Source organism: Oncorhynchus nerka, linkage group LG10, assembly GCF_034236695.1.
Source record: "Oncorhynchus nerka isolate Pitt River linkage group LG10, Oner_Uvic_2.0, whole genome shotgun sequence".
NCBI lineage: Eukaryota > Metazoa > Chordata > Actinopteri > Salmoniformes > Salmonidae > Oncorhynchus > Oncorhynchus nerka.
The window spans coordinates 30,979,563-31,007,062 of NC_088405.1; the positions used below are offsets into that span (position 1 = coordinate 30,979,563).

Below are 27,500 nucleotides of genomic sequence, written 5' to 3' on the forward strand. Positions count from 1 at the left end.
ATCTAATCCTATGGAATAAAAGGCATATTAGATGTATATATGTTTTAAATTTAACCTTTATTTAACTAGGCAAGTCAGTTAAGAACAAATTCTTATTTTACAATGATGGCATACTCCGGCTAAACCCTCCTCTGTCCCGGACAACGCTGGGCCAATTGTGCGCCACCCTATGGAGACTCCCGATCACGGCTGGTTATGATACAGCCCGGGATTGAACCAGGGTCTCTAATGACGCCTCTAGAACTGATATGCAGTGCCATAGACTTGAGCCACTCGGGTGCCCCTTTGATTTAGTTTTATGTATATGTTTATCTGACAATATAGATCTAATGTAACTACACACTTGTGAAATGTATGAGTGAAAATGCAATAGGGCGCGCGCGCACACACATGTAAGTGAGAAAAGAAGCAAATATTTCAAAAGTTACTGATGTCTGGAAATTGAAAACCGAGTTCATAGAGATACGTTTTCTTCAGCAGCTGACACAGAGCAATACCTTGCCAGCTACTTTTGGCAGGCACGCACACACACACACACTCACACGCTCACGCACACACACACACACACACCCACACACGCTCACGCAAGCACGCACACACACTCACACACACACGCTCACACACACCCACACACGCTCACGCAAGCACGCACACACACGCTCACGCACACACACACGCTCACACAAGCACACACACACACGCTCACGCAAGCACGCACACACACACACACACGCTCACGCAAGCACGCACACACACGCTCACGCTCACGCAAGCACACACACACGCACTCACACACACACACAAGCACACACACGCTCACGCAAGCACACACACGCTCACGCACTCACACACACACACACGCTCACGCAAGCACACACACGCTCACACACGCACACACACTCACACACACACACACGCTCACACACGCGCACACACGCACGCACAGTGATGATGGCTCTTTTGCACACACACACACACTTCATGGGCTGACTCTGCATAGCACATAATGATATCTCTTGCCAGTATGGTGAGAGCTGCAAGGGCTCAGGTGTAGTGGAGTGTTGGACTGTAGCTACATGATTTAAAACGAGAACACTGCTTAATTATTAACACTTCTCTGAATTATGAACTGAGTCTTATGAGGTCTTTCTGCTCCCCATGTGTGTGTGTGCGTGTGTGCGTGTGTGTGTGCGTGTGTGCGTGTGTGTGCTTTACTCTGTGCTAGCTAGTGCTGAGTGATTAGTGCTTTTTGAGTTCAGTCCGGTTCCTGTTCGATTATACAAAATTGATTTTGGTTTCGATAATTGTTTTAAAAATGAATTGAAAAATATATTTTTTGGCTTTTTAATGGAAATTCCAAGCCCAAAACAGAGAACATTCAATTGCCAAAACCGTTAAAATATTCAATTGTCTCGTTTCACATTGGGTAAACATCAATAAAACATATGAAATTACTATGAAAAAATATTTCAGTTGTGTATATGACTTTTTATTTGATGGCTTTATTCATTTTCAGTTCTTATATAGTCATCTCATCTCTGCACAGGCCATACAAAATGGTGCCGGAGGAGATGGCCGCCATTTACGGTCTCCTAACCAATTGTGTCATTATGTGGTGTTTTTTTGTGATATTTGTAAATGATTTTGTACATAAGGTTTCTGCAACCGTATCTTATGGAAGAAAAGAGCTTCTGGATATCAGGACAGCGATCACTCACCTCGGATTAGACAAAGATTTCTTCAACAACAACAACAGCAGCAAGCAGGACTCACACGATATTCTCCAAACATCCCACAGGGCAGACGTCCCAATTATTTGTAAAAGGAAGCGACACAGAGGACGAAGAGCCGGATGCCTCGTCCGGACCCGCAGAAGACAACTAGGAAAGCTGCCGTTACCGTCAATATTACTCGCCAACGTGCAATCATTGGACAATAAACTAGACGAGGTACGATCACGAATATCCTACCAACAGGACATCAAAAACTGTAATATCCTATGTTTCACGGAATCGTGGCTGAATGACGACATGGATATTCAGCTAGCGGGATATACGCTGCACCGGCAGGATAGAACAGCACACTCCGGTAAGACGGGGGGGGGGGGGGGGGGGTCTAAGGAAGTCTCTAGATTTTGCTCGCCTGAAGTTGAGTATATTCTGATAAACTGCAGGCCACACTACTTACCTAGAGAGTTCTCAGCTATACTTTACGTGGCTGTTTATTTACAACCACAGACAGATGCTGGCACTAAGACCGCACTCGGTCAGCTGTATAAGGAAATAAGCAAACAGGAAACCACTCACCCAGAGGCGGCGCTCCTAGTAGCCGGAGACTTTAATGCAGGGAAACTTAAATCAGTTCTACCATATCTCTATCAACATGTTAAATGTGCAACCAGAGGGGAAAACATTCTAGATAACCTGTACTCCACACACAGAGACGCGTACAAAGCTCTCCCTCGTCCTCCATTTGGTAAATCCGACCACAACTCTATCCTCCTGATTCCTGCTTACAAGCATAAATTAAAGCAGGAAGCACCAGTGACTCGGTCTATAAAAAAGTGGTCAGATGAAGCAGATGTTAAACTACAGGACTGTTTTGCTATCACAGATTGGAACATGTTCCGGGATTCTTCCGATGGCATTGAGGAGTACACCACATCAGTCACTGGCTTTATCAATAAGTGCATTGAGGACGTCGTCCCCACAGTGACTGTGCGTACATACCCCAACCAGAAGCCATGGATTATAGGCAACATTCGTAATGAGCTAAAGGGTAGAGCTGCCGCTTTCAAGGTGAGGGACTCTAACCCGGAAGCTTACAAGAAATCCCGCCATGCCCTGCGACGAACCATCAAACAGGCAAAGCGTCAATACAGGGCTAAGATTGAATCATACTACACCGGCTCTGATGCTCGTCGGATGTGGCAGGGCTTGCAAACTATTACACGAGCCTACCAGATGAGCTAAATCACTTCTATTCTCGCTTCGAGGCAAGCAACACTGAGGCACGCATGAGAGCATCAGCTGTTCCGGATGACTGTGTGATCACGCTCTCCGTAGCCGACGTGAGTAAGACCTTTAAGCTGCGGGGTCAGACGGATTACCAGGACGTGTGCTCCGGGCATATGCTGACCAACTGGCAGGTGTCTTCACTGACATTTTCAACATGTCCCTGATTGAGTCTGTAATATCAACATGCTTCAAGCAGACCACCATAGTCCGTGTGCCCAAGAACACAAAGGCAACCTGACTAAATGACTACAGACCCGTAGCACTCATGTCCGTAGCCAGTTCTCATTTGCAACTGCGACCTGGCCAAGATAAAGCGTAGCAATTCGACACATACAACAACACAGAGTTACACATGGAATAAACAAAACATACAGTCAATAATACAGTAGAACAAAAGAAAACAAAAAGTCTATATACAGTGAGTGCAATGAGGTAAGTTAAGGAAATAAATAGGCCATGGTGGCGAAGTAATTACAATATAGCAATTAACACTGGAATGGTAGATCGGCAGAAGATGAATGTGCAGGTGGATATACTGGGGTGCAAAGGAGCAATTCGTTCCGGTCATGGGCAGCAGAGAACTGGAAGGAAAGACGACCAAAGGAGGAATTGGCTTTGGGGGTGACCAGTGAGATATACCTGCTGGAGCGCGTGCTACTAGTGGGTGCTGCTATGGTGACCAGTGAGCTGAGATAAGGCGGGGCTTTACCTAGCAGAGACTTGTAGATAACCTGTAGCCAGTGGATTTGGCGACGAGTATGAAGCGAGGGCCAACCAATAAGAGCGTACAGGTCGCAATGGTGGGTAGTGTATGGGGCTTTGGTGACAAAACGGATGCACTGTGATAGACTGCATCCAGTTTGTTGAGTAGAGTGTTGGAGGCTATTTTTGTTATGCAGGTGAGTGAGGACCCAAAAGCGGTTTAACAGAAACAGAGTCTTTTAATGTCAAAACACAGGGAAGACATAGATCCTCTTCAGATGTATCGATTGACAAAATAGACAACCCGCAGAGAGGGCGACAAATAAATCATAAAGTCCTCTGATCTTTACAGGAGAGTCCCCTTCTAGCAGCAGAGGAGAATAGCAGGGTTAGCGGCAACAGACTGCTGGTCTCTCCGGGTAGGCGCGGGTTGTAGAGGACAGAGGTACCTGATCACACGTAGCATCTGATGAAGAGGCAGATTACGACAGGACGGGACAAGGGTGAAGCAAACGAGAATCTGACAAAGACAGAAGCAGAAACAGAGAGAGAAATAGAGACCTAATCAGAGGGAAAAAGGGAACAGGTGGGAGAGGGTAAACGAGGTAGTTAAAGGAGATGAGGAACAGCTGGGGGAAGGAAAGGAAGAGAAGGTAACCTAATACGACCAGCAGGGGGAAACGAAGTGAAGAGAAAGAACAGGAACAAGACATAATATGACAATACATGACAATTTTATAGATGACATCACCGATGTCCACCGATCCATATGTAGGATGGTCAGTTTTACGAGGGTATGTTTGGCAGCATGAGTGAAGGATGCTTTGTTGCGATATAGGAAGCCGATTCTAGATTTAATTTTGGATTGGAGATGTTTAATATGAGTCTGGACGGAGAGTTTGCAGTCTAGCCAGACACCTAGGTATTTGTAGTTGTCCACATATTCTAAGTCAGAACCGTCCAGAGTAGTGATGCTAGTCGGGCGGCGGGTGCAGGCAGCGATCGATTGAATAGCATGTATTTAGTTTTACTAGCGTCTAAGAGCATTTGGAGGCCAAGGAAGGAGTGTTGTATGGCATTTCACTTCACACTGCCCTTTCCCACCTGGACAAAACACCTATGTGAGAATGCTGTTAATTGACTAGAGCGCAGCATTCAACACCATAGTACCCTCAAAGGTCATCACCAAGCTAAGGATCCTGGGACTAAACACCTCCCTCTGCAACTGGATCCTGGACTTCCTGACAGGCCGCCCCCAGGTGGTGAGGGTAGGTAGCAACACATCTGCCGACAATGACGAGACAGCCTATAGGGAGGAGGTCAGAGACCTTGCCAGGTGGTGCCAGAATAACAACCTATCCCTCAACGTAACCAAGACTAAGGAGATGATTGTGGACTACAGGAAAGGGAGCACCGAGCACGTCCCCATTCTCATCGACGGGGCTGTAGTGGAGCAGGTTGAGCGCTTCAAATTCCTTGGTGTCCACATCAACAACAAACTAGATTGGTCCAAACACAATAAGACAGTTGTGAAGAGGGCACGACAAAGCCTATTCCCCCTCAGGAAACCAAAAAGATTTGTCATGGGTCCTGAGATCCTCAAAAGGTTCTACAGTTGCAACATTGAGAGCATCCTGACCGGTTGCATCACTGCCTGGTACGGCAATTGCTCGGCCTCCGACCGCAAGGCACTTCAGAGAGTAGTGCGTACGGCCCAGTACATCACTGGGGCAAAGCTGCCTGCCATCCAGGACTTCTACGCCAGGCGGTGTCAGAGGAAGGCCCTAAAAATTGTCCTGGACAATTTGCATTGTGTACACCCCCCCAACCCCTCTTTTATGCTGCTGCTTCTCTCTGTTTATCTTATATGCATAGTCACTTTAACTATACATTCATGTACATACTACCTAAATTGGCCCGACCAACTAGAGCTCCCGCACATTGGCTAACCGGGCTATCTGCATTGTGTCCCACCACCCGCCAACCCCTCTTTTTACGCTTCTGCTACTCTCTGTTCATCATATATGCATAGTCGCTTTAACAATACCTACATGTACATACTACCTCAATAAGCCTGACTAACAGGTGTCTGTATATGGCCTTGCTACTCTTTTTTCAAATGTCTTTTTACTGTTGTTTTATTTCTTTACTTACCTACACACACACACACACACCTTTTTTTCGCACCATTGGTTAGAGCCTGTAAGTAAGCATTTCACTGTAAGGTTTACACCTGTTGTATTCGGCGCACGTGACAAATAAACTTTGATTTGAGCAGCCAGCCAGACAACGTTATCTCTATGCTCCCCATACTGTACTGTCATTAGTCATCCTAGCTTTAGTTAGGCTAGCCAGCTTAACAGTGGAGGCTCCTCAGAGGAGGAAGGGGAGGGCCATCCACCTCAGTGAATTTCATAAAAATAAAAATAGTGAAACATTAAAATTATCCTTTTTAGATCAAACTATACTAAACATATTCACGTCACCAAATATTTGATTAAAACACACTGTTTTGCAATGAAGGTTACAGTAGCCGCAACAGCACACTGTAGGGTAGCACCATGTTGTAGCTGAAGGACAGCTAGTTTCAGTCCTCCTCTGGGTACATTGACTTCAATACAAAACCTAGGAGGCTCATGGTTCTCACCCCCTTCCATAGACTTACACAGTAATTGACAACTTCCAGAGGACGTCCAACCTATCAGAGCTCTTGCAACATGAACTGACATTGCCCACGCATTCAAAGGATCAGAAAAGCATAAGCTACAGCTAGCTAGCACTGCAGTGCATACAATGTGGTGAGTAGTTGACTCGGAAGACAGTAGTTGAACAGTTTTGAACAAATTCATTTCTTTAAAAAATGCAACTAGTTAGTTTAGCCTACTCAAACACATGGCTGAAACAGAGCAGGATGCTATGTAAGCTAGCCGGCTATGGCTATACAGTACTGGAACTCTTCCAAGTCAAGGTAAAATTTTGGTTTTATTAATTAGTTGCCAAAAGTGGGCTGGTGTAACTGCTAAACTGCTAAACTACTGCATGATTGTAGCGGGTTTACTAACGTGTTAATAGCTATGATGTTAGCTTATATGGTGACACCGATGTAGGCTGTGTGTAGCGGTTAGCGGTTATGGTATGAAGGTTTGGAAAGTTTTTTTTGCCTGGTCACGGACAGCTGAAGTGTTATGCTCTAAAGTCCACAAGCAAAGGGGAAATGTGAGAGGAGGAGAGTGAGTAGAACAAAGTATGCAACGAGCAAAGTGATGATGCTGTTTGTATGTGGCTGCTATGAAAGTGAACTGTGTTTGGGTGTGATCAGGGGTGTATTCATGCCACCAAGTCTGTTGAAAAACATTTATTAAACGGAACAAAACAGGGATAAACATACCTGAATTTGTCCAAAAAAACTCTTGTTTACAACTGTTGGACTAATTATTGCATCCTAGATCAGCTAGATACAGGCAAAAGTGTGCAAGGCAGTATTGAATATGTCACTGTCACCTTGATTACTCACATTTCTTCTCAACCTGTGCACCTACTTTTTAAACTTTCACTAATAGGCTAGGTTGTAGCAACCTCATGATGGGTATAGGAAAAATGTGAGTATCTTGTAGTAGTCTAAACCTATCGATGTTACATTGAATTGGGTGAATGGAATATGAATGACAGTCATCCAATATGCTGTAATATAAATAAGGCCATGCTCATTAAAAAAAAGATTGTCCTCCCTCATCTTAAACATCTCCGACCACTGCTGCTTAAGTATGCTGTAGAGCTGTCTGAAAAAATACTTTCACGAACTGTCGCTATCCCTCTCTCTCATCCATTGTGTTGTGTACATTCCTCTTTCATGCGGTCTGTGTGTTTCTAACCTAATGTAGCAGGCGCAAAAGTGTATCCATTTCTGTCTGAGCTAGTTGGAACAGGCGCAATGGATTATGGTCATTATATTTCATTACCATGTTTCTGTGCTGAACTTGGTTGAACATTTACTTAATGAAAACTACAACTCCCTTCAGCCCAACGTCCCACAGTTGACTTGATTTCGCTCATGAATGATCTGATTTCTCTCCAGAGAAGTGGAGTGTTGGGCTCACAAAAAAAATGAACTGAATGGAATTCAAGTAATTGAACAGACGTCTGTCAATTAGTTGTTAATACCATTTTTTTTAAACAAAAACATTTTGGTTAATAGCTCAGCGTTATGTGCCATGCATGCTGTTACGTATGTGTGTGTCTAACGTCTATCCATAGTACAAACACTTCCATCCTCCTCTCCATCACTACATGTACTCTTAGTCCCATAGGATTCATACATTTCCGTTGGAAATGTCCCTGTGAAAACCAACATAGCTCTCCACGACCCATGCCCCTTGCCCAGAAGGGAACTACAGCCTCTTAATAAAAAAATGACATGTAATGCTCTTAAGTGGCTTTCAAACAAGCCAGACCAATTTTGAGCTGATTACATCATGTCATGAGTGTGTGTGCATGCATACATGTGTTGCTAATTTTACGACAGGCTACGCGTGTTATGTTTAAACTGCAGGGATTGTTGTTCCTCGTTGATGATCCCACCTCTCTCTAATGGGCCACATGGTTGAGAGAAAATGGAAGAGGTCAGGAGACAGTGAGAGATTTCTATTAGTTACTCTCTCACAGGAAATATGCAACGTGGACTCAGGGGTAGACATAACATAGTCAAACAATATCCAGTGTGATATGTTGCATTAGTGTGGTATGTATTCATTTGTGGATGTCCATCATCCATTTCGTATGATAATGTTAATTACAATTTGTATGACATGTTACGAATTACAATGTGTAACGAATTTGCAATACGTATGATATGTTACAAATTTCAGTTGGTCTTGGCTAACGTTAGCATGGTGGCTAACGTTAGCATGGTGGCTAACGTTAGCAAGGTGGCTAACGTTAGCAAGGTGGCTAACGTTAGCAATGTGGCTAACGTTAGCTACGCTGGAGGTTAGGGTTAAGATTAGGGTTAACCATTTAATGATTAGTCCCTAACCATTTAACTAAACATGTTAAGTAGTTGCAAAGTAGCTAAAAAGTAGTAATAGTTGAAAAGGTGCTAAAATACAAAAGTTGTCCTTGATGTGATTCACATTATACGCCCACCCCGACCAACAACCCTCCTTTTACGCTTTTGCCTAAAGTAACAATCTGTTTTATGTAGCTATACCAAATGTAGCATATCATACTAATTTGAGTGTCCCTGATTTTCATTTCCTATGTTATGTCTAGTCTATGAGACCAGGCTGAAATATGCTAAGATGTTTGTGTGTATTGTTGGATGTTTTCTGATGCTCATTTATAGAAGTTAGCGCAACACACAATCTCATCAGAATAACAACTCTGCTACAGACGCATAACGGTACATGTTTCTCTCCCTCTGCCTGTCTGTTTCTCTCTCTCTCTCTCTCTCTCTCTCGCTCTCTCTCTCCACATACCACTCTGGCACATAACCTTTTCTTTACAAGCATTCTACTTCCTTAAATGTGTTTGCAATTAAGCACTAGGACTGTCACATGATTCCTCCAATCCCTCAAAACAACTCAGACACATTACAGTAAAGTAGCATATCCCCACCCAAAATCTGTCCCCTTAAAAGTCCCTACACTCCACTGGGGCCTTTAGGGGGAGCAATACCCCCTTTGTAAAGAGTAGGCTATTGAAGAATTATGTTAGTTTCCCCTAGACACTGACAGGAGGTCAGTTTTGTGTTTTTCCCACCAGTTATGGTTAGGATTTGGCTTCTGATTTCCAGCTCTGTGATATATTTCTGTTGTATCAATCAAATAGCTATGCAAACTTACTATATTTTAATTGTACTTTCAGGGTAAGCCGTTTTTCATAGGATGGCTCTTGTAATCTTTTATGTTATATTATTCACCACAACGGCATTTTTGTATTCTCTTATGAGCTGCACTCTTCTGAGAGTTACTATAGCTGTATAGGGCTTACTGGTTTACAGAGGGATTCATGTCATCTGTTCATAATTTACACACTTTCATTTAGACACCCTTGATCCTACATTGTGGCATAACACCGTGGGATGTAATCTGAATTTAGATAGTTAGATCATAGAGCAGCGTTTCCTCTATCATTACTTAGACAAGAGAGACCACGGGTGAGCTGGTGACGTCACTCACCTGCAGTAAACCACAAGCAATGTATCCCAATAAGGACAATAAAATCCTGCAATTTGCACTTGAAAATCTATAGTGTTTGTGTCCTAGAATGTTTTGTCAGGGGGCCTGTGTGCCCTGCCTGGGAACAATGCATTTACCAGTGACTTTCTTTGTGAAACTGTACTCTTCTACTGTGTTCCTGTGGCCTAGGTCAGTGGCGTGATCTCAGCACCATGATTTCTTTCTGCGCACGTTGGCTGGCGCTCTGGTTAAATGGCAGCATTACCATGTAACCTTTCGTTGGTTGCTGGTCCCCCTGACCAAACGCGTTTCTTTCCCTCACACAGTCGACCTGTTTCCTCACGCACACAAGCCCGTGCACACAGATACAGACTCAATCCCTTTCTCTCGCTCTCTTTCTCTCTTTCTCTCTCTAACTATCTGTCGGTGTCTCACACTCGCCCTCTTGCTCTCTCTCGCTCCCTCACACTCTCTTGCTCCCTTGCTCTCATACACGCACGCACGCACACACACACACACACACACACACACACACACACACACACCCTCCTGATGCGCTGCTGCTGACCTGATCCTTGTGTTGCATGATTTATGTTCTCTCTTCTCTGAGTCGGAAATAGTCGCGTTTCCATGAATATGACGTCTCTAGGGAACAAGCCTCCTTGGAGACCGGAACGCTGTAACTTCCGACGAGGAGAAGTGCCTATTTCAGGCTGTGGCGCAGGAGCGGGCTGGAGCCTTAAACCTGTCGCCACGGAGACGCTGATAATTGACAGAGATTGAACTCTCGGGGTATGGTTGTGTTACAAGTCGTATGACGCAATACTCTAATTTAGATGTTAGCTGTTCCATTAAAGGAGACGTGGAGAAGTGAATCATAATGAGTGTGGAACGTTAGATAAATATGTTGTTGAGCCTGGCATACATTAGATTAGATCACGAATGGTATTAACCTCAATGAGGAAATACATTTTGAAGCATATGCAAACAAAACAATTAATAGAAAAACTAAACCATTGAATCACAATTGCTTTAATTAGTTCCAGGAAAACGGGGGTTATATTATTTGAAAATCTCACACGAGAGATGACCATCCATTGTTTCACACTTTCGTGCCCACTCCATTTAATGAGTGACTAAATGATTGACAGGAGCTAATTGAGGAGTGGTGGTTTTGGCATGATCTGGGGCTCTGGATGTCTGAGTTAGTGAACAGGGCTGTGCGAGGTCAATAACCCAGCCAGAGGAGCTCGGAGCTGGGCTAAGATGACCCATCTCACCCTCTCTCAGAGCCACCCCTGGTGCTAATTGCAGCTCATAGCTGGAGACATTCATAGGAGCACTTTGCAGAGTGGTAGAGCCGGGGGATATTCAACCTGTGTGGCTGATCCTCTCCTCTACCCTTTACTCTCATTTAATTCCTTTCCATTCCTGAGGGATGATCAGACTCATATCCTAATGTCACAACTGGAAAGCATACCATCACTAAACTCACTCACTCTTCCCCCCCCCCCATCCTCTTCCCGTTTCTGCACAATTAGATGAATGTCCGACACATTAGGTAATGCCACCCAGTTGTTTTTAAGCACGTGGTGAAAATGAAATGCAACCACATGTTTCCGTGTACACATGTTTTCAGGAGCGCTATGGAGAGGTGGAAAATGCAAAAGGTGGGAGGCTTTGATCCCTTTTCGAGGGTGACTGTTCATTTCGGTGTGTATGGCACTGCTGCCTTAGTTCAACTACCTTGGCTATTTCTTTATTGGTGGTCGCTTTTGTCCCATCTGGGAGCATAAGGACCACACAGCACTCAGTGGGTGTCCGTAGAGGTCAGAAACAGTAGTGTTTCATAGATGAGTGCTGGATTTGTGCTTCTAAAGCTGCTGGATTTTTAAATTCATATTAAAGATGAACTTCAAAAGCCACATACAACACTGCATGACACCGCTAATACAACACACACACATATGCATATACCTGATCCAGCGTACATTGGCACGTGTGTGTGTGTGTGTGTGAGTAATATGGGCTTGCAGGCACAATCTGTATTCATATAGCACATTTAAAACAAAGCATGTGCAATCCAATGTGCTTCCCCCAAAGGAAATAAACTATAAATAGGTGTGTATGCGTTCTGTGTGACACGGAAGACAGCTAGCTCTGTTCTCTCTCTAACAATGCACCTCCATATTCCCATCGCGAAAGTAAACAAACCACACCACCAGGTGAAAACCTTCAATGTGGTCTTTTCTACTGTTCAAACCTCCTGAGATCTCTGTAATGATGCAGAGAATTTGGAGGACTCATCTCTCTATCTCTCTCCAACACACCGCCTTATGTAATGATTGTGATGCTTATGTAAGAAGAGAGAGAGAGTAGTCAAGTCTCTGTTGTTCCTCAGCAGCCCTCTGCCCCCAGCAAGCCATCACAGCTCACAGCTCAGTTCAATCCTGCCTGATCCAGTCCAGATTTCAAAGTCAGGGATTTGAGGTGTGGGTGTGGGTGTGGGTGTGTGTGTGTGTGTGTGTGTGTGTGTGTGTGTGTGTGTGTGTGTGTGTGTGTGTGTGTGCGTGCGTGCGTGTGCGCGTACCAACCACACTGTGATGCCACACAGAAGTGACAGGTTATCTTAACTTCACATACTGTCCCATGGAGCAAAGTTATCACTGATTTAAAACCCCTCTCACACAACAAAACACAAAGCCCTATCAGAGGTGTTGGCTTCTTTTGTTTTTACTTACACCGAACAAAAATATAAACGCAACATGTAAAGTGTTGGTCCCATGTTTCATGAGCTGAACTAAAAGATCCCCAAAATGTTCCATAAGCACAGAAGGCTTATTTCTCTCAAATTATGTGCACAAATTTGTTTAAGTCCCTCTTAGTGAGCATTTCTCTTTTGCCAAGATAATCCATCCACCTGACAGGTGTGGCATATCAAGAAGCTGACACAGGTGCACCTTGTGCTGGGGACAATAAAAGGCCACTCTAAAATGTGCAGTTTTATCACACAACACAATGCCACAGATGTCTCATATTTTGAGGGAGCGTGCAATTGGAATGCTGACTGCAGGAATGTCCTCCAGAGCTGTTGCCAGAGACTTTAATGTTAATTTCTCTACCATACGCCGCCTCCAAAATCGTTTTAGAGAAATTGGCTGTACATCCAATTGCCTCACAACCGCAGACAATGTATATGGGTTCATGTGGGCGAGCAGTTTGCTGATGTTAACGTTGTGAACAGAGTGCCCCATGGTGGCGGTGGGGTTATGGTATGGGCAGGCATAAGCTATGGACAACGAAAACAATTGTATTGTAATCGATGGCAATTTGAACGCACAGAAATACCGTGACGAGATCCTGATGCCCATTGTGAGGCCCATTTCTTTTAAGGTATCTGTGACCAAATGATGCATATCCATTTTCCCAGTCAGGTGAAATCCATAGACTGGGGCCTAATGAAATGATTTCAATTGACTGATTTCCTCATATGAACTGTAACTCAGTAAAATCTTTGAAATGTTCCGTTTTATATTTTTGTTCAGTATATATTTAACCATGCCGGAAACCTTCAGAAGAAATCAATTGAGGAGCTGAAAGGATTGACTTCTAGCTTGACAATGCAATAAACCAAAGAGGTGTTCAACAGTCTTAAACTATACAATAACTACAACCACCTCTGAAGCCTCAATGTATTGGATTGGAATTATGTGTCCAAATGAAAAAGCTTTCCAGATGACTTTTAACATTGGAATCGATTGCTCTTTGACCCTTGGTTATAGTAACCATCATGTTGTATGACAGAGTCTGTGGAGCGTGTGCGTTTATCTCGTGCTAGCTACTATGTGTAACGTGCTTTCGAGTAAAACCAAATCGTATCTTACCTCTCTGACGTTTTTTAAGAGCAGATACAACAGCCGTAGCTCCTCTATCACCCCTTACAGCACTTTGTGTTGTCCTAATACCATGTCATTCTCCCTAGCCATACCAGAGGATCAAGCTTTTTCCAGTATGGCACTACGCACTTAGCCAGACTGTTGCAGTATGTACAGTAGAATCGATTATGTATTTCCAGCAATGGTTAATGCAGCCGAAAGCATATTGTTTTCAGCCGTCAGACAGGACATTGAGTAGACTTTAGCGTAGGGATTTAAACTCGAGGATGTCTAAATGAGGGCCAGGGCACTGAAAGCGATTACTGTGGCATCAAAATATTTACAGAATCTATGATGAGATTACTCGCGTGGTGTGTTTGTGATGCCTCATCGCCATGGTAACAATAACTTTTTCTACATGGGGTGGGGTCTCGGTCAGCGGTTACTGTAATGTATGTGGATGTGGAGCTTTGTCCTTCCTGCAGGGGTGTTCTTTCCCGGTGCCAGGCTGAGCAGAGATGAGTCTCTGTGGGCATGACCTGTCAGACTAGCCCCCTCTCCTCTCCAGCCCTCCACACGCGCTCTCTTCTCCAACCCTACACCCTCACACCGCTTAGGGCTTAATCCTAACTGGGAAACGGATGCGTAAGTTTTATGGAAATCCTGCATTGGTTCTATGTGATTTTTAATTTAGGACTCAAACCTTGTGTGTAAAATATGTATGCGTATGCTTTCATACGGCTTCAAAATGAAGTGCAAAGATCCTCTGTATGGAGTGGTAAGACTAGGGAGAATTAAGGACACGGTCAAATATGCCCCAAAACATGGTACAATCTGTCTGGGCTATCTCTTTTCAATGAGGGATTTATTCAGTTGATTCATGGACAGAATTGACCCTAACCCTGGCCACTACCACCACATTTAACCATGGCAATGTGACTGGGGATAATGCCAAATACAAACAGTGTAGTTATTCCCTCCGTAAGGCAATCAAAAAGGCAAAACGTCAATACAGAGACAAAGTGGAGTCACAATTCAACGGCTCAGACATGAGATGTATGTGGCAGGGTCTACAGACAGGAAAACCAGGCACGTCACAGAAACCGACATCTTGCTTCCAGATAAGCTAAACACCTTTTTCGCCCCACCTTGAGGATAAAACAGTGCCACCGACGCGGCCAGCTACCAAGGACTGTGGGCTCTCCTTCTCCATGGCTGACGTGATTAAGACATTTAAGTGTGTTGTCGTGTCTTTGGCTATGCCGGATTAAGTGATATGACATGCTATTCTATAAAATTCTTTCTCCGTAATTAATATTACCTGATTGAGCTAATTATGTAAATGTAATTAACTAGAGAGTCAGGGGCACCACAAAATAATATTTATAGAGCTGTTATCTTCCGAATAAACTCTTAAAGACCTAGTAATATTTTACATCAATAGCAGTCAATATTAATCGTCACCTTAATTCAGTCTCATCTGAAAGATGTCAATTTTCACGAACCCTGGCTAACAAGTTGAATCAGCAATGCAAAATTGGGTTCAATTATTTATTTACTAAATACCTAACTAATCATACAGAATTACATATACAAAGAATGAATCATACCTTGATTACAAATAACGTCATAAAGGAAAACGTCCCTGGCGGGCGGAACAGATATGACAGTTGGTTACACAAAAGAAAAGGGGCTGGGTTTGAGTGAAAGAGCGGAAAGACTAAGAGACAAAGGGAGAAGCTGTGCTATTGTAAATACAGTATCTTATGCATTCTAAATTACCGCCCATTTGGAAAAGGAAAATGCAATAGATATTTAATCTGAGCTGCGCTTTGGTAGGTTGGTGGTAGATTGGAAGGCCTTGTTGCCAAACCGAGTCCTTTGTCCTTTAAAGAATGTCTCTGGTGGTCAATTGGATACTCTGTAGTAACGTCGTTGTGTGATAGATGGGCTACTCTGTCTGTTCTTTCCTAGACCACATTTGCAGCTACTGTTGCTAACTCAACGGCTAGGAGGTATCACTTCTGTAGTGAATAAGAGTTCAAAGTTTATACCATTCGCAACCAAAGCGCACGCTGAGGTTGGCTTAGTTCTGTAGTTGACATGTTAGTCCTTTTAACGCAGAGGCTGCAGACCTCACGTACTTGGAACGGGAGATTATATTGTCGTCAAGGGCTTATATAGTGGAGGGAGAAGGGCGTGTTTCACAGTCTACAGCCCATGTCTCTTCACAGGGGCGGGCCACTGATTGAGCAGAGCCCTAACCTTATGAAAACCCAAAGAGAAGAGAAGAAGGGAAGAGGTATTTATGACGGTCATAAACGTACCCCAGGCCAACGTCATGACAGTGTTAATCTTCGAAGGTCCAGGCGGTATCCCTAGCCGCTTCCCCAGAACATGCGCAGACCAGCTAGCTGGTGTGTTATGGACATATTCAATCTCTCCCTATCCCAGTCTGCTGTACCCAAATGCTTCAAGATGTCTGCCATTGTTCCTGTACCCAAGAAAGCAAAGGTAATTGAACTAAATACCTATCGCCCTGTAGCACTCACTTCTGTCATCACGAAGTGCTTTGAGAGACTAGTCAAGGATCATAGCAGCTCTAACTTACCTGACACCCTAGACCCATTTCAATTTGCTTACCACCCTAATTGATTCACAGATGATGCAATCGCCATTGCACTGTACACTGCCCTATCCCATCTGGACAAGAGGAATACCTATGTAAGAATGCTGTTGATTGACTACAGCTCAGCATTCAACACCAAAGTACCCTCCAAGCTCATCGTTAAGCTCAGGGCTCTAGGTCTGAACCCCGCCCTGTGCAACTGGGTCCTGAACTTCCTTACAGGCCCCCCCTGGGTGGTGGAGGTAGGAAACAAAACCTCCACTTCACTGATCCTCAACACTGTACTCCCTGTTCACCCATGACTGCGTGGCCACGCACACACCTCCAACTCAATCAACAAGTTTGCAGAGGACACAACAGTAGGAGGCATGATTAACAACAATGACGAGGCAGCCTACAGGGAGGAGGTGAGGGCCCTGGGAGTGTGGTCACAGGAAAATAACCTCTCACTCAACGTAAACAAAACAAAGGAGCTGATCGTGGACTTCAGGAAACAGCAGAGGGAGCACGCCCCTATCCACATTGACGGGACCGCAGTGGAGAAGGTGGAAAGCTTCAAGTTTCTCTGAGTACACATCACAGACAAACTGAAATAGTCCACCCACACAGACAATGTGGTGAAGAAGCGCCTCTTCAACCTCAGGAGGCTGAAGACATTTGGATTGGCACCTAAAACCCTCACAAACTTCTATAGATGCAACAATTGTATCACCGCCTGGAACGGCAACTGCACCGCCCGCAACCGTAGGGCTATCCAGAGGGTGGTGCGGTCTGACCAATGCATCACAGGGGCACACTACCTGCCCTCCAGGACACCTACAGCACCCAATGTCACAGGAAGGCCAAAAGGATCATCAAGGACAACAACCCCCCGAGCCACTGCCTGTTCACCCCGCTATCATCCAGAAGGCGGTCACTACAGATGCATCAAAGCTGGGATCGAGAGACAGAAGCTGTGTTTCAATCTCAAGGCCATCAGACAGTTAAATAGCCATCACTAGCACCCTAGAGGCTGCTGCCCTATATACATAGACTTGAAATCACTGGCCACTTTAGTAATGTTTACATATTTTGAATTACTCATCTCATATGTATATACTGTATTCTATTCTACTGTATTTTAGTCTATGCCACTCCGACATTGCGCGTCCAAATATTGATATATTCTTAATTCTATTCATTTATTTCAGATTTGTGTGTATTGTTAGATATTACTGCACTGTTAGAAATAGAAACACAAGCATTTCGCAATTACATCAGCTTAATGTGTATGTGAACAATAATTTTATTTTTTTACCAAGAATCACTGAACTAAGCTGAAGTGAACTCCAACACAAAATTGGGTAAGGGAGCCATCTTCTTTACCTAAGTGTCTAGCCAACTGTTGTTTTGGTGTTTGTTGATGTCTTTATTTGTTTGTTGTTGGTTGGAGTGTGGTTGAGGTATTTGTAATTATTCGCACCGTGTGTGTGCCTGTGTGTGGAGCTTTGTTTAGTGAAGCCATACTTGCTAGTTGCGTTGTTGGCAGCAGGGTTGGGTGAGTGGCTCCCTGAGTGATTGCCCTGTATGAGAGTGGGCAGCACTGGGCACAGAGTGGGCACTAGTCCTACCACTGGTTGCTTTGGCTGCAGAGCCACAGTGTGAAATGCATTCCAGTGTGTTGCTGACCTGCCAACTGAATGGTACAGTAGTGCCTACTGGGAGAATATCTCTGTACTGTACTAAAAGGATGGTGGGAGGAAGGGATGGATTGAGGGTTTTGAAGCCAGGTTTTCTAACCATGATCGTACTATGTAGTTGATTCAGCTTACTGGAACACACTATTTGAAAGCCACTCTGGACAATAGTATCTGTTAAATGATTAAAATGGGAATGTAAAATTGGAAGGAGGTAGGGAGATAGATATTATACACTTTCTAAGGGACGAGGCCATTAAAATCGAACACAACGATGTGTCTTACAACCCTACACAATTCACACATCCTCACCCCTTCTTTTTTCTCTCTCTCTCTCTCTCTCTCTCTCTCTCTCTCTCTCTCTTTCGGGCCTTGTCAGTTCTTATGAGCTGAAATGGTTTTGTTCGGGCACTGAGGGCAGGCTGAAGCTCGCTGACTCACACAACCTCTTGGGTGTTCAGAGGGAGAATGTCACTGCACATTGTGCAGCCATCACCACGCACATACATTCACACACACGGCTCCCCTTACAAATACACACAAACAAACACACCCTGGCACGTGTGCGTGTACACACACACTCATGGCAATGCTATTTTTAGGTCCTGTCACTCAAATGGACTGTGTATGATAGTGCCACTGCACAAGTTTCTGTTGCATTAAATGAGACAGTGTTTTCACAGTAATATTGTGTGTGTTTTCTCTCCAGCACTACATGAGTTCCCCACAGACCTGTTCACCAACAAGGAGCGCACAGAGGGAGCGGTGGCCTTACATGTCCTATTTGTGAGTGTAAAAGTATAAATAATTTAACATTCCTTATATTAAGCAAAACAGACGTCACTATTTTCTTGTTTTATTATTATATGGATAGCCAGGGGCACACTCCAACACTCGGACATCATTTTTAAATGAAGCATTCGTGTTTAGTGAGTCCGCCAGATCAGTGACAGTATGGATGACCAGGGACGTTCTCTTGATAAGTGTGTGAATTGGACAAATGTTTTGTCCTGCTAAGCATTCGAAATGTAACTAGTACTTTTGGGTATAAGGGAAAATGTATGGAGTAAAAAAGTACATAATTGTCTTTAGTAATGTAGTGAAGTAAAAGATACTCCAAAAAACGACTTAAGTAGTACTTTAAAGTATTTGTGCTTAAATCATTTACACCACGGCAAAGTTGCCTAGCCATCATAAAGAGGGCAGCGTCTCTCTGGCAGGCTTGGGTGCCAGATGTTGTATAGAGACTTAGCTGGCATATGAGGCCAATGGCACAGAGTGTCTCAGCTTAGGATACCTCCTCAGAAAAAACTGACACATTGGGACACTATCACTGCATCACATGGGGATCTGAAAGGTTCCAGAACACTGCTGAGATTTGTTTGTTCTTATATGTGCATGCATGTTCTGACGATTTGTTATGTGTAATTCCTCTATAGGCAATGTACATGTTCTATGCACTGGCCCTAGTGTGTGATGACTACTTTGTTCCGTCTCTGGAGAAGATATGCGAGGTAAGAATGTAACACACTATTCTGTAACAGGGTCGGGGTCAATTCAACTGGAATTCATTTTAAGCACACAATTCAAGATGTGCTTTCTACTCCCCCTATACTCACTCTCTTTCTCTCTCTCTCTCTCTCTCTCTCTCTCTGCCTCTGTCGCTCTGGCTATCTCAGCGTCTTCATCTTAGTGAGGATGTGGCAGGTGCAACCTTCATGGCGGCCGGCAGCTCAGCTCCTGAACTCTTCACCTCTGTCATCGGTGAGACATACAGACACGTAGATGGACACATCCACATCTTTCATTGGACACACACATACTTTTTTTATGTTTTACTTTATCAGCAGTCCCAGTATGTTTTAAAGAGTGATAGTGATATGCAGTACCTTCAGGAAAGTATTCAGACCCCTTAACTTTTTCCACATTTTATTAGATCACAGCCTTATTCTAAAATTGATTTCTAAAAAATCTCATCCATCTCGAACACAATATCCCATAATGACTTTTTTTCTGCTAATTTATTTTATTACAAAAACCTGAAATATCACATTTACCTAAGTATTCAGACTCTTTACGCAGTACTTTGTTGAAGCACCTTTGACAGCAATTACAGCCTTGATTCTTCTTGGGTATGACGCTACAAGCTTGGCACACCTGTGTTTGGGGAGTTTCTCGCATTCTTCTCTGCAGATCCTCTCTGGCTCTGTGATGTTGGATGGGGAGCGTCGCTGCACAGCTATTTTCAAGTCTCTCCAGGGATGTTCGATCGGGTTCAATTCCGGGCTCTGGCTGGGCCACTCAAGGACATTCAGAGACTTGTCCCGAAGCCACTCCTGCATTGTCTTGGCTGTGTGCTTAGGGTTGTTGTCCTGTTGGAAGGTGAAACTTCACCCCAGTCTGAGGTCCTGAGCGCTCTGGAGAAGGTTTTCATCAAGGATCTCTCTGTACTTTGCTCTGTTCATATTTCCCTCGATCCTGACTAGTCTCCTAGTCCCTGCCGCTGAAAAACATCCCCACATCTACCACCACCATGCTTCACCGTAGGGATGGTGCCAGGTTTCCACCAGACGTGACGCTTGGTTATTCAGGCCAAAGAGTTCAATCTTTGTTTCATCAGACCAGAGAATCTTGTTTCTCATGGTCTGAGAGTCTTTAGGTGCCTTTTGGTAAACTCCAAGTGGGTTGTCATGTGCCTTTTACTGAGGAGTGGCTTCCGTCTGGCCACTCTACCATAAAGGCCTAATTGGAGCATTGCTGCATAGATGGTTGTTCTCCCATTTCAACAGAGGAACTCTAGAGCTCTGTCAGTGACCATCGGGTTCTTGGTCACCTCCCTGACCAAGGCCCTTCTCCCCCGATTGCTCAGTTTGGCCGGGCGGATAGCTCTAGGAAGGGTGTTGGTGGTTCCAAACTTCTTTCATTTAAGAATGATGGAGGCCACTGTGTTCTTTGGGACCTTCAATGTTGCAGACATGTTTTGGTACCCTTCCCCAGATCTCTGCCTCGACACAATCCTGTGTCGGAGCTCTACGGACAATTCCTTCATCCTCATGTCTTGGTTTTTGCTCTGACATGCACTGTCAACTGTGGGACCTTATATGGACAGGTGTGTGCCTTTCCAAATCATGTCCAATTAATTGAATTTACCACAGATGGACTCCAATCAAGTTGTAGAAACATCTCAAGGATGATCAATGGAAGGGCCTCCCGAGTGGCACAGCGGTCCAAGGCACTGCATCGCAGTGCTAGAGGCATCACTACAGATCTGGGTTTGAGCCCGGGCTGTGTCGCAACCGGCCGCGACTGGGAGACGATTAGGCGGTGCACAATTGGCCCAGCGTCATCCGGGTTAGGGGAGGGTTTGGCCGGCCGGGATGTCCTTGTCCCTGTGGCGGGCCAGGCACATGCACGCTGACACCGTCATCAGTTGGACGGTGTTTCCTCTGACAAATTGGTGTGCCTGGCTTCTGGGTTAAGAGAGCAGTGTGTCAAGAAGCAGTGTGGCTTGGCAGGGTCATGTTTCTGCGTGGCTCTCGACCTTCGCCTCTCCCGATTCTGTACGGGAGTTGCAGCGAAAAGTAGTATTAAAAAAAGGATGATCAATGGAAACCGGGTGCACCTGAGCTCAATTTCAAGTCCCATAGCAATGGTTCTGAATACTTATGTAAATAAGGTATTTCTGTTTTTTTGTTTTGAATACATTTTTCCAAAATGTCTAAAAACCTGTTTTCGCTTTGTCATTGTGGGTCATTGTGTGTAGATTGCTGATTGCAAATTGTTTTATTTAATCCATTTTAGAATAAGGCTGTAACGTAACAAAATATAGAAAAAGTCAAGGGACACTATGTTGGCCATGTCAATACTTTACAAGCTTGTAACAAGCTTGTAACAAGCTTGTAACACTCCATTTTTATACTCCATTACCAACCATTGTATAACTTCTGTTCTCTTTCTTTCTGTCCCTGTGCAGGTGTGTTTATCACTAAAGGGGATGTGGGGGTGGGCACGATTGTGGGCTCCGCCGTCTTCAATATCCTCTGCATTATCGGAGTGTGTGGAATATTTGCTGGCCAGGTAGGTTTCTGTACCTTGACTTGCTCAGGTATACACACATACACCGGAAGGGATGAATACCCCGGGTTAAAATGTTGTCTATTCCACTCTCTCCCATTCTCTTTATCTTTTTTTCTCTCTCTCTTTCTCACTCTCAGGCGGTGCATCTGTCTCGTTGGTCTCTTCTGAGAGACTCCGTGTACTACACCCTGTCCATCGCTGCTCTCATAGTGGTGAGTGGAGCCTGACCATTGCAAACCAGTGAAGTGAGCCTTCATGGCTCTGCATGGTCAATCCGACATCTGCAGAAGTCAGACCATTCCTACTTCTTGCGCTTCGTAGAGCAGGGCTGTTGTGAAGGAAGTTGTCAAGGAAGCGAGTTTGTGTTTACACAGGACATCCCGCCCCCACCTACCATCATCCAATCATGTCAATGCGAAACTATACAGAGCCCGCCGCATTGTTACAAAATTTGGGAGGCGCACGGCAATGCGGTACGGAGCTCAATTGGGCCTCCAGAGGCTCCGTAATTGTGTCACACCCTCCATACGGAGCCTCCGGGTCGCAATCCCAGAGTAGGATTTGGATTTTAGTATGTTGCATCCTGTTGATCAGAGGGTGCAACTACAGTGGATCCATACAGTGCTGTTTACATCAGAGAATGGTGAACCACAATGTTTTTTTTTACCGTACTTCCAGGCATTCTTCCAAGTGTTCAGTATCATTCTTCTTTCTCTCCTTACAGTTCATATATGATGAAAAGGTTTCGTGGTAAATATGGCTTTCACTTTCTTGTGTATACAGTACATATGTTATGTGTTGTATTGTATAGCTGTTAAAAATCTGCTTCAATTGAATCCCTCTTGATGTTTGTTCCAGGTGGGAGTCTCTGACACTGGTTCTGATGTATTTCGGCTACATTTTGATAATGAAGTAAGTCTTGTGTCTGAAACCATCGGTGCACACTTCAAAACAATGAAGTCGGATCCACGTCCTTGTTCTGTCCCTCTTTGTCTAGGTTTAACTGTCGCGTTGTTCGCTTCTGTGTATAGGTTTAACTCAAACATTGTGCGCTTCCTGGAGAGACGGAAGAAGAACTCGTCCAGCCTGGGGAATGGCAGAGCCAGTAACGCCGACCTGGATGATAATTGTGATGCCACCGCTGTCCTGCTGAAGAAAGGTATGGTCTGCCTGTTCTGTCATACGTGTGTCTGTGTGTGTGTGTGTGTGTGTGTGTGTGTGTGTGTGTTTGCATCATGTCTCTCTCTCTCTTTCTCTCACGCTCTCCTGTAGCTAACTTACACAGAAAGCAGTCCGTGTTGATGGTAGATGAGTTGCTGTCAGCCTACCCCCACCAGCTGTCCTTCTCTGATGCCGGCATGAGGATCATGATCACCAGCCACTTCTCCCCTCGCACCCGCCTCACCATGGCCTCACGCATGCTCATCACTGAGGTAGGACCACACACACACACACACACACACACCCGCCTCACCATGGCCTCACGCATGCTCATCACTGAGGTAGGACCACACACACACACACACACACACACACACCTCACCATGGCCTCATGCATGCTCATCACTGAGGTAGGACCACACACACACACACCCGCCTCACCATGGCCTCACGCATGCTCATCACTGAGGTAGGACCACACACACACACACACACACCTCACCATGGCCTCATGCATGCTCATCACTGAGGTAGGACCACACACACACACACACACACACACCTCACCATGGCCTCATGCATGCTCATCACTGAGGTAGGACCACACACACACACACCCGCCTCACCATGGCCTCACGCATGCTCATCACTGAGGTAGGACCACACACACACACCTCACCATGGCCTCATGCATGCTCATCACTGAGGTAGGACCACACACACACACACCCGCCTCACCATGGCCTCACGCATGCTCATCACTGAGGTAGGACCACACACACACACACACACCTCACCATGGCCTCATGCATGCTCATCACTGAGGTAGGACCACACACACACACACACCCGCCTCACCATGGCCTCACGCATGCTCATCACTGAGGACCACACCACAGGACCTCACACATGCACATCACACCACACACACACACACCCGCCTCACCATGGCCTCATGCATGCTCATCACTGAGGTAGGACCACACACACATGCTCACACACACACACACACACACCCGCCTCACCATGGCCTCACGCATGCTCATCACTGAGGTAGAACCACACACACACACACACACACACACACACACACCCGCCTCACCATGGCCTCACGCATGCTCATCACTGAGGTAGGACCACACACACACACACACACACACACCTCACCATGGCCTCATGCATGCTCATCACTGAGGTAGGACCACACACACACACACACCTCACCATGGCCTCACGCATGCTCATCACTGAGGTAGGACCACACACACACACACACACACACACAAACACACCTCACCATGGCCTCATGCATGCTCATCACTGAGGTAGGACACACACACACAAACACACAAACACACCTCACCATGGCCTCGTGCATGCTCATCACTGAGGTAGGACCACACACACACACACACCTCACCATGGCCTCATGCATGCTCATCACTGAGGTAGGACCACACAGACACACACACACACACACACACCTCACCATGGCCTCATGCATGCTCATCACTGAGGTAGGACCACACAGACACACACACACAAACACACCTCACCATGGCCACACGCATGCTCATCACTGAGGTAGGACCACACAGACACACACCTCACCATGGCCTCATGCATGCTCATCATTGAGGTAGGACCACACAGACACAAACACACACACACACCTCGCCATGGCCTCATGCATGCTCATCACTGAGGTAGGACCACACAGACACACACCTCACCATGGCCTCATGCATGCTCATCATTGAGGTAGGACCACACAGACACAAACACACACACACACCTCGCCATGGCCTCATGCATGCTCATCACTGAGGTAGGACCACACAGACACACACACCTCACCATGGCCTCACGCATGCTCATCACTGAGGTAGGACCACACAGACACAAACACACACACACACCTCACCATGGCCTCACGCATGCTCATCACTGAGGTAGGACCACACACACACACACACACACACCTCACCATGGCCTCATGCATGCTCATCACTGAGGTAGGACCACACACACACACACCCGCCTCACCATGGCCTCACGCATGCTCATCACTGAGGTAGGACCACACACACACACACACACCTCACCATGGCCTCATGCATGCTCATCACTGAGGTAGGACCACACACACACACACACACACCTCACCATGGCCTCATGCATGCTCATCACTGAGGTAGGACCACACACACACACACCCGCCTCACCATGGCCTCACGCATGCTCATCACTGAGGTAGGACCAGACACACACACACACACACCTCACCATGGCCTCATGCATGCTCATCACTGAGGTAGGACCACACACACACACACCCGCCTCACCATGGCCTCACGCATGCTCATCACTGAGGTAGGACCACACACACACACACACACACACCTCACCATGGCCTCATGCATGCTCATCACTGAGGTAGGACCACACACACACACACCCGCCTCACCATGGCCTCACGCATGCTCATCACTGAGGTAGGACCACACACACACACCTCACCATGGCCTCATGCATGCTCATCACTGAGGTAGGACCACACACACACACACCCGCCTCACCATGGCCTCACGCATGCTCATCACTGAGGTAGGACCACACACACACACACACACACACACCTCACCATGGCCTCATGCATGCTCATCACTGAGGTAGGACCACACACACACACACCCGCCTCACCATGGCCTCACGCATGCTCATCACTGAGGTAGGACCACACACACACACACACACACACACACACCTCACCATGGCCTCATGCATGCTCATCACTGAGGTAGGACCACACACACACACACACACACCCGCCTCACCATGGCCTCACGCATGCTCATCACTGAGGTAGGACCACACACACACACACACACACACACACACACACCCGCCTCACCATGGCCTCACGCATGCTCATCACTGAGGTAGGACCACACACACACACACACACCTCACCATGGCCTCATGCATGCTCATCACTGAGGTAGGACCACACACACACACACACCTCACCATGGCCTCACGCATGCTCATCACTGAGGTAGGACCACACACACACACACACACAAACACACCTCACCATGGCCTCATGCATGCTCATCACTGAGGTAGGACCAAACACACACACACACACAAACACACAAACACACCTCACCATGGCCTCGTGCATGCTCATCACTGAGGTAGGACCACACACACACACACACCTCACCATGGCCTCATGCATGCTCATCACTGAGGTAGGACCACACAGACACACACACACACCTCACCATGGCCTCATGCATGCTCATCACTGAGGTAGGACCACACAGACACACACACACAAACACACCTCACCATGGCCACACGCATGCTCATCACTGAGGTAGGACCACACAGACACAAACACACACCTCGCCATGGCCTCATGCATGCTCATCACTGAGGTAGGACCACACACACACACACACACCTCACCATGGCCTCATGCATGCTCATCACTGAGGTAGGACCACACAGACACACACCTCACCATGGCCTCATGCATGCTCATCATTGAGGTAGGACCACACAGACACAAACACACACACACACCTCGCCATGGCCTCATGCATGCTCATCACTGAGGTAGGACCACACAGACACACACACCTCACCATGGCCTCACGCATGCTCATCACTGAGGTAGGAACACACAGACACAAACACACACACACACCTCACCATGGCCTCACGCATGCTCATCACTGAGGTAGGACCACACACACACACCTCACCATGGCCTCATGCATGCTCATCATTGAGGTAGGACCACACAGACACACACACACCTCACCATGGCCTCATGCATGCTCATCACTGAGGTAGGACCACACACACACACACCCGCCTCACCATGGCCTCACGCATGCTCATCACTGAGGTAGGACCACACACACACACACACACACACACCTCACCATGGCCTCATGCATGCTCATCATTGAGGTAGGACCACACAGACACACACACACCTCACCATGGCCTCATGCATGCTCATCACTGAGGTAGGACCACACACACACACACCCGCCTCACCATGGCCTCACGCATGCTCATCACTGAGGTAGGACCACACACACACACACACACACACACCTCACCATGGCCTCATGCATGCTCATCACTGAGGTAGGACCACACACACA

At 46.0% G+C, this 27,500-nt stretch overlaps 1 protein-coding gene across 2 annotated transcripts in view; it reads left to right on the forward strand.

The window, feature by feature from the left end:
• Positions 1–27,500, forward strand: part of slc24a3 (solute carrier family 24 member 3) — a 119,593-nt gene that overhangs the window by 83,741 nt on the left and 8,352 nt on the right. For both annotated transcript variants that reach the window (XM_029669447.2, XM_065023210.1), the window contains exons 3-11: positions 18,785–18,861; positions 19,515–19,589; positions 19,755–19,839; positions 22,049–22,152; positions 22,290–22,364; positions 22,877–22,902; positions 23,011–23,064; positions 23,184–23,311; positions 23,425–23,585. In XM_029669447.2, the coding sequence (XP_029525307.1) occupies positions 18,785–18,861; positions 19,515–19,589; positions 19,755–19,839; positions 22,049–22,152; positions 22,290–22,364; positions 22,877–22,902; positions 23,011–23,064; positions 23,184–23,311; positions 23,425–23,585 (785 nt within the window). The remainder of the gene's footprint in view (positions 1–18,784; positions 18,862–19,514; positions 19,590–19,754; positions 19,840–22,048; positions 22,153–22,289; positions 22,365–22,876; positions 22,903–23,010; positions 23,065–23,183; positions 23,312–23,424; positions 23,586–27,500) is intronic.